Below are 8,928 nucleotides of genomic sequence, written 5' to 3' on the forward strand. Positions count from 1 at the left end.
AGCACGACAGCGGGACACTCTGGATCCAATCTGGAAACATCTAGGTAAGGGAATAGGAATAAAACAAAAAACCTCTTTGCACTCATTACTGTGTACTCAGCTGGAGAGAAAGGAAAAAGAGACCATTTAATGTGGAATCACATTAAATATCTTCTGAAGGTGTTACAGTTTCTTTTCTCTACTCAACTGACCAATGAGTTAACTATTTGTTAGGGCTGTCAGAGGGCCTGAGTCATTAAGGAAAGTAAGGCAAAAAAAAAAAAAAGGAGTAAATGTTTTCTGGGACAAACCATGTTACAATCCAAGGGGTGCAAATTAGTTTATTATTTAGCACATAAGAAAAATACAGGCTGTTTTTTCATGTAGCACACAAATACTTGATAGCTTTATTTTTACACTAAAATTTAAAGTTGACCTAGGACATGCCCTATCCCAACTAAAAATCTGTCCCCACATTTTAAATTTACCTCCTCCTCCAATGCAACATGGTTTTGCCCGGGTGCAAAGTTACTCATTTGCTCTCCTTAATGACTCAGGCCCAGAGAGTCTAAGAAGAAAAATTAAGTTAGATAAACACAATTGCACATAGACGCAACTGAAGAGAAATTAGTAGTAATGTCCTAATTTACCACTATGTCACATGAGATGCAACCGTTTAATCATAATGTATACAAGATAAATCATATTTAATATTATTTAGTATTTACACATAGATTAAGCATAGGTATAAGTACATAGATGTACATTTATACATTTCCACAAACAGCATTGCTGTGAAAAAAGGCTCATCATTTTTAAATGGTCCTGTCAGACGAAACCACACTGGTACCAAAACCATCATTTAAAATATCTGTTAAGGATATCTGTGGTGGGAGCAGCAACTTTAAGCGTTAAACGCTGTACTTCACACAGACTGCTTTCTGGTTAGTTTGGCCAGGTGAATATACAATACATTATGTCAGATGCATATATTTCACCTAAAATACAAGAATGCTGCAGAAACACCAAACATCCTATAGAGATATCCATGGTGGCGTCACTTACATTACACAATAAATCAAAAAGCATACAAAGAAAAGGTAGATAACAAAAATCAACTAATAATAAAATTATAAATAGGTTTTACTGTCGAATCAGAAAATTTTAATAAATGGTGACATATCTTGTTACATTTCTGCAACAACAAACAAACAATTTATATCAAACTTGCTTCTATTAAGTGTGACAAAATATAAAAATTAGACATTGGGATGATTTTTTACCAAAGTTCAAAACTCATTTCAACTCTATGGAAATTTGCTTTAAATTTTCCAACTTGCACACAGTGGATCCCAGCAAATTGTTGATTGCATGCTATGGGTTACAGCATATTAGCACTTTGTTACTACTTAACCCCAACTGCTTATATACATTGTTTCCCTATAGTTTCTGCACTAGAATATTTCATGCATGTCGTCATTAAGGCTAGCTGGCAATAGCGTGGCTAAAGTTCAAGTTATGCTGGTGGAAAGTATGTGGTGCAAATATCAAACTGTACCAGGTGAACCAGATATTCTTTCCTCCGAAGAACCAGAATTACCCCGATCTTTTTAAGACAATCCCAATGAATGAGTAGGCTCTTAGACAATTATGTTAGATTGTCATTTTCAAAAACACAACCCCCATAAAAAGGAACATACAACAATGAAGACTTTTTGCTTGCCGGTAAAAAAAAACAAAACAGAAAAAAAAAACAAATCACAAAAGTTTGATATTTTATATGAAAACAAACCATTGACATCAGCACAGAAAAGTTCTACTAAAACAGGATACATTTTTTCTTAATCAAAACTCTTTAGAATTGTCTATGAGCAATTTAAAAATATATTGAAACTAAAACAAAATCAAACATACTGATTTTTATAGAATACAAAATAAGTTACCAAAAAACACCAGCTGAAGAAACAGTAGAACGTTTAATATTTCCATTTTCACCACTTGGATTTGTCTGTAAAAGTGTGTGATGTCCATGGCTCAAAGACCAACACTGCAGAAGAATGAATGTTGGATTTGAAGTGCAATGCTGCTTATAGCTAGTGCAGTCTGCTAATCTGTTCTTATATCAGCTAGTTTCTTTTTTTTTTTTTTTTGCCTAGGTGCTGTATATGTCTGACCCCTCAGAGATATATTGGAGGTCCATGTACAAAAAGCTTCAAGATGTGTTGGACAATCTAGTTGTATCCATTGGCAATGAGAATGAGGCTGACACCAGCAAAGAAAAAGAAAATTACCACCACCTGTTAAAGGACTTCACATTTTGAATAGGGCAGGTAAAGTGTTTGGCGACAGCCAGAGATATTCAACCAAACTATATTGCATGTGCCCCATGAAAAAGCCAAATAACACATCAGTTACATTGTGTCTACCCAGCATGACTCTGGACAAACTAACCACAATAGCCCAAAGCATCACAAGGATCCTGACTGGCACAGCTAGTACCAAGTGGTTAAGCATAAACCGAGACACCATTGCTGCTCTTGTAGCATGACCTGAAGGGAAGGAATACTTGTCCACAGAGAAGGTAGCGAACATGTCCATGCGATTGTGTATAGGTCGTCGACGCTTCACAATTCCTTTCACTACCCCTACAAGAATGATATCCAGTAGTAGTGCTGTGAGAAAGAAAATATGTTTGGTAAATAAAATAACTGTATACATACATGCAGCATACAATCCTAACAAATAAAACTATTTTCAGTTTAATTATAATTACACCAAAGATAACTAATGCCACTTTTAGGCTTGGTTTAGGCAAGAATTTATTGGCATTTTAACAACTTAAGAAAACAGACACCTCACCATAGTTAGAGTAGGATCATTGCATCTGCTTAGAGATATTTGTATGCATTTATAGGGTGAAACAAAGCTTAAACATAGAATTTGATGGCAGATAAGACCCACTTGGCCTGTCTAGTCTGCCCATTTTTTAACCTATTAGTTCTTTGTAATGCTATCCTTCTGTCTGTCCCAAGCATGTTTAAATTGCTTTACCGTATTAGCCTCTAATGGGAGGCTATTTCACTTATCCACTACCATTCCTGCAAAGTAATTTTTCCTCATTTTCCTCTGAACCAAGTTCCCTTCAGGCTCATTGCATGTCCTCATACTGTAATAGTTCTCCACCTAGTTCTCCACCTTTGAAGAATATTTCCCTCCTGCACCTTGTTAAAACTCCTAATAGAAACTTTCAAATATATCATGTCCCTCCAAACTATACATATTTTAGTCTTTTCGGGTTCCAGAACTAAACAGTACTCTAGAGGAGGTCGAACAAATAATCTATACAGTGGCATTATTACTTCTTTCTTTCTGGTATGGATTCCTCTATGGATACCTCTCTATGCAACCAAACATCTGACTTGCCTTTCTCATAGATTTGTTACATAGCTTACCTGTCTTTAAGTCACCTGAAATAGTGACTCCTAGATCCCTTTCCTTCTCAGTAGCTTCCATTATAGTGCCGCTAATACTATAATTAGCCTTTGGGTTTTTGAGACTCAAGTGCATGATTTTGCATTTTTTGGCATTAAACTGTAGTTGCCACCCTCTTGACCATTCCTCTCAGCTACCTAGATAGTCTACCCAGTTGCATATCTTTGAGTCACCTGCAAAAAGGCATACTATCCCTTCAATTCTATTTGCAAAGTCACCAATAAAGATAGTGTTCTCCCCAGAAAATTTTCGTTGCCAGGTGGCATTAAGAAGTAGTAGTGTGTGGGGTACTGTAATACTTTGCAATAATAATAATGAAAAAATATTAAGGGTTTTTTTTTTGTAAAAAAATATAGATTCAAAAACAAAACACAGGAGTGAACATCCCTAAATATAATATTACTTTCAATAACTCAGCTAGATTTTAAGGTTTGCTTTGCATGTTGCCTGAGAAATAATGATTTTCAGCCTCTTGTTTGCTTTGAGGATGCATTTCTCAGACACTTGTGGTGCTAGTTTGGAGTGACCAGAAAATATGTACAGATAAGAGTAAATTAATTCACTCCATCAACCCCCCCCCACCTCCACACACCAGTGAAATTGCTTGACTAAAGTGTGGAGAAAAAAAAGAATGGTATGAGAATCTGCAAGAGAAGGGATAACAACACAGAAAACTAAAATATTAATCCCAAACTAATCAGATAGAAAATTGCAGAATAAAAGATTTGTATGAAAATAAAGAAAAGAAATTGTGCAAGACTGAGAAACATAGGACTTCAAAAAACGGAAGCATCCAATATGCTGGTTTTAAAGTAGACACCTAGACAAACTGTGGACCAACAGTAGAAAGGGTGGGCATCCCTGCCTGTGTACGTGAGGTTTTCCTCCGAGCTGTATGTAGTAAGTTATTCTGAGATTCCATGCTCTGCATTGTGTACTGTAGCTCATATGGTAGTCAGTGTTCAGCGGGTGATCTTGTTGGTGTCATATAAAAAAGGAAGAGAGCTCGTGTGCAGGGTCAGGCTGGAAGTGGCAGCCCTGTTAACAACCTTTTCATTGCAGTATATAAGGAGTGAACAAGAGCAGTAAGGGCTACTAAGCGCGTAGGGAGCAGGAACATCTTGGAATGTGATGAGGGATTCACACTCTAGTATATCCCCTCCCTCTCTTTATAAAATCTTGCTGGTAACTCTTCCTGCTGTGGTCAGTGCAGAAAAAACAAAAGCAAAAGAAATGAGCAAGTTACCATATCGTGTATGACTATCAGTTTGGGTAATCATCACAGCGAGTATAAACGCCCATGCGGTGAGCAGTGACAAGTCAACTATTTAATGCCACCTGCGTATGTTACATGCAGAAGCCACTGTACCTGTGATGAATTGTACATACACATCACAAGTTATACCTTAGTTTAGACATACAGTGGTCGGTGCTCATTGCCAGCACTGGCATTTCATCAGTTTTCACCATGAATATTTAATTCACCAATAGGGCACGTGGCAACTCAGGGTTTATCTGTAGAGGCAGTCAAAAGCTTCTAAAATTCTGACACACAAGAACCCGGAACTTCAAATATAACAAGGCATAAGCATATTGCTTCAATAAACCCACAGCACCCAGATAGGTAAAACTTTTTGTCAACTTAAAAAGTATCTCCACTCAAAATAATTTTGTCCAAATAAAATCATGATGCTGGAATGAAAAAACAAAAACACATATTCTTGCAGCCATTTGACATATAGGCTATGAATAACTGACTTTCTACAGTTTACTTCCATGGTTACAGATGCTGCAATGAAAGGACTGGTATCCACAGCATGCTAAATGGTAACAACAGTCAGCCTATTAAAGAGTAATAAAAAATGTCATGTCCTAAAACTTCCAAAAACGGAATAATTTAGATAACAAGCTCTAAAGAAGCATGTATCTTCCAATACAGATTCCTAGGAGACAGAGACATAGGACAGCAAATTTCACTCTAAAGTGTCAGGATAAAAAAATGTATCAACCTTGAAGATTATTATCTTCCAGGACTGTAAGGCTAGGTACACACTGGCCCGATAATTGCACGAAAAACCTCCAATCAGCAGACATTCGACTGTTTGGCCAGGTATCGTGTGAGGGTGTATAGTGACATGATGATCTGAAGTCGCCCCAAAGTCCCGATCATTGTTTCATTTAGTTGGTCATTCGGTTTAATATTTTCTGACCAATCATCAACCAATCATGTAGTTTGTATGCACTCTTGCTCATGATCTCCATAGAGTTTACAGAGTCCAGCTCTTTTCAGCCGATGCTAGCAATGAATGTGGGCAGCACGGTGGCTTAGTGGTTAGCAATTCTGCCTGACAGCATTGGGTCATGAGTTTGATTCCCGACCACGGTCTTATCTGTGTGGAGTTTGTATGTTCTCCCCGTGTTTGCGTGGGTTTTCTCCGGGTGCTCCGGTTTCCTCCCACACTCCAAAAACATACTAATAGGTTAATTGGCTGCTATTAAAATCGCCTTTAGTCTCTCTCGGTGTGTGTATATGTTGGGGGATTTAGATTGTAAGCTCCAATGGGGCAGGGACTGATGTGAGTGAGTTCTCTGTACAGCGTGCGGAATTAGTGGCGCTACATAAATAAATGATGATGATGAATGTCCCGGTGAATAAATGTAGAGTGCTGTAGAAGAAATAATTAATTTGTTCGTTCTGAGACAGAATGTTTCGTTTCAGAGTCACAGAAGCTAACGAAATTCTTTAGGGCATGTGGCTAGCTATAACAAGGCGGTTTTAATCAGTGTGACAATAATGAACGAATAAATATTGTGCTGTCATTCTCTGAACACTAGAGGACCACATGAAGAGCACAGATCTGAAGGTAAATTGTGTCAGTGTGTATGCATGAATCGTCAGACTGATCGGACTTTCAGTTGTAGGTACAATCGTTTGAGATTACAGTTTGGTCTGAAAATTCTTCAGTGTGTAGCTAGCCTACCACTGGGATAAAACCTCAGAATTTTTTGTTCAAATTATGTAAGTGTGCACCGACACCAAGGCATGTCCAAGGAAGGTTCATGTGTGACCTCTGCTGATATAGAACTATATACACAGACACATGACAAGTAAAATCAACCCAATACTTTAAATAACCGCAAACACTTAATTCTTTCATTCACTTAAATACCAAGCATGGTATGGTGCCTACTGGATATTTTCCAAAGGTTTTAATTTCCCCGATTTGGAGGAATGTTTTTCCTAACTCTAAATCTACACATACCATTATCAAACGGAGTATGTTGCTATTCCCTTATACATCTCATGTTTACCTACTACTTTTATTTGTAAGCTCATAAAGACATGTGCACCTATATTTTGTTGTATGGTAATTGTGCTTAATGTGCACTTTGTCTACTGATTCTAGGTAAGAATTTAACCTTTAGGGGTAGAGGTGACAATAAATATGACTCAGCATTATAATTTTAAATCTCCTTATACCGCAAACTTAATAACAGACAATTAAGAACAATCGGACAGTTGAAAGCAGATGTTCGCTATACAAATAGGAGTATGCAAATATTTTAGCACCTAAGAATTTTGCAAACCCCTAGGTTACATATACAGTAAACACTACTGAAATTTTTCTTACCAAAGAGCAGGTTAAGTATGACCTCTTGTCCAGCTGAGCTGTCACTTTTGTACAAGCAATAGAGTGTGCCAAAAATCCAGGGTATACCATGGCCTGATATCTCCACTAACTTCATCATAGGACGGGCACTACCCCAGGAAGAACCATCCCTTGCACACACTCCCATTTTCTTGGACAACCAAAGGTCAATAGCCAGCAGTGACCTAAGTGCAATTCCAAGAAAAGATGGGTTTAATTTCATGCAGTCTTCCTCTGGAAGCTGCTGCTGAGGTGAAGAAGTGCAGTTGGAGTCCTTGCGGTGAACTGGACTGTCTGATGTTCGAATACGAGTTGTCATCGGTTCTGAAACGCTTGTCCTGTTAGTCAGTAGAGACATGAATTCAAATCTTCCATTGGGATTAGAATTGTTGGAGTTGGCTGCTCTTGTGACTCTTGGACTAGGCATCTCTGTTGTAGTACCACTACTGGCCTGTACACATAAGACAACACAGAATGTTTGTGTCCTTATTATTACCGTTTAGGATAAATACTACAATTTTATAAATTGTGGGTTTTGTGTGATAGACATAATGGAAACAAAAACAAAGGGAAATCAGGAAGAAAAAAAAAAACAAGTGTATTGATGTTATAGCAAAATCTGAAGCAAAATTGTGTTTACACTTTACATAGCTATTTGTGTGAAAGAAACAATGGTGGCATTAGGTGAACACTTTGTTAGCAAGATAGCAAGGAGAGACATAATAATAAAACTATAAAAAAAAAAAAAAGTATAGTGCAAGAGATGGTGGTGGCGACGTATTATGGTGCAAAATGCACTGACAGATCAGGACACAGGATCTAAATGATAAAACAAGTATTGGTAGAATAGACCGCATTCAAATGAAATGACACACTATAACAATACATATCAGTATGGATTAGGGGTAGTTTATACAATGAGGTGAAGGTGATTGTAACACGACCTCAGCGCTTGGTGTGCAGCGGATACCTCCACTCATTCTTAGAAATGTCACTGACCTCGGCACAAGAGCCAATACTCACCCTGCAACGCAAGCACAGTTTCCGGGAGCAAACTCATAAACACCCACGTCTCCTAGAAAACACGTTTTCTGATGTCACCAAGCGTAACATCTACGTCTCGGCAACGTCCCCGTAACTTCTTTTGTAGTTGGTTGAATACAGGGAAAGCCCTTAACTGCAGCCATATTGCGATTGTGAAGTGTGTAGACGAGATATTAAGCACGTAAGTGAAGCGAAGGTGAAGCAGACACATTGTGACTGGCACACAGCATACTGCCCTGATTGGTTGATAGCCGCCATCTTATGAATGGAAGCTGCGCTGATATAAGTCATTAGTAACCTTACGGTGGGTAGGACTGTACCGCGGTGGGGGGACATAATAATATTGACGTATTAATTGCAATAAGCTTGTTAGTGAACAGAACCGTCGATGTAAGTGTAATAAACGTGGTCGTTTAAAATCACAATCTTCTCTTTGTACGAGGCTCATACATTTTATCGTCGAAATCTGTTGACTCCCAAGTTTTTGACACTGCCTCCTGCCATTTGGTGAAAATTAGTTACCTGTAAAAATGAGAACACTTCGGAAATTCTATCATGTATATAGCACAACGAAGAGTCAGGCCCGGTTTTAGATAACATGGGGATAAGGACAGAGTTTAATATTGAGCCTCTAGTGATACTCTACAGGTACATACAGAATCACATCATCCGCCTTATAGATGAAAATAAAGTATTGTGTAGGCTTCCTTACATAGACAGAATATACAGTGTGGAGCCACAAAGCTAAATGCTACAGTTTCAA

General features: G+C 38.0%; 1 protein-coding gene across 2 annotated transcripts; it reads right to left on the reverse strand.

Annotated features, from left to right (window-relative positions):
* Positions 1-1,104: 1,104 nt before the first annotated feature.
* On the reverse strand, positions 1,105-8,373 carry PLPP6 (phospholipid phosphatase 6). 2 transcript variants are annotated; one of them, XM_075182680.1, is made up of 3 exons: positions 8,145-8,373; positions 7,104-7,572; positions 1,105-2,651 (listed from the first exon to the last, which is right to left on the reverse strand). In XM_075182680.1, exons 2-3 carry the CDS (start codon positions 7,546-7,548, stop codon positions 2,290-2,292), a joined length of 807 nt encoding a protein of 268 aa, XP_075038781.1. In that variant the 5' UTR covers positions 7,549-7,572; positions 8,145-8,373; the 3' UTR covers positions 1,105-2,289. The 2 variants fall into 2 exon arrangements, with proteins under 2 accessions (XP_075038781.1, XP_075038780.1); XM_075182679.1 differs by lacking the exon at positions 8,145-8,373 and adding an exon at positions 8,066-8,132.
* Positions 8,374-8,928: the final 555 nt, after the last annotated feature.

Source organism: Mixophyes fleayi, chromosome 8 (assembly GCF_038048845.1).
Source record: "Mixophyes fleayi isolate aMixFle1 chromosome 8, aMixFle1.hap1, whole genome shotgun sequence".
In the NCBI taxonomy this organism is placed as follows: Eukaryota; Metazoa; Chordata; class Amphibia; order Anura; family Limnodynastidae; genus Mixophyes; species Mixophyes fleayi.

Excerpts from the sequence above, each read along its gene's own strand:
- PLPP6 (XM_075182679.1), bottom strand. The coding sequence starts at position 8,101 with ATGAGTGGAGGTATCCGCTGCACACCAAGCGCTGAG. Across the intron at positions 7,573-8,065 it reads GCTGCACACCAAGCGCTGAG|GCCAGTAGTGGTACTACAAC; the intron begins GTCGTGTTACAA and ends TTATGTGTACAG. Across the intron at positions 2,652-7,103 it reads CATACTTAACCTGCTCTTTG|CACTACTACTGGATATCATT; the intron begins GTAAGAAAAATT and ends TCTTTCTCACAG.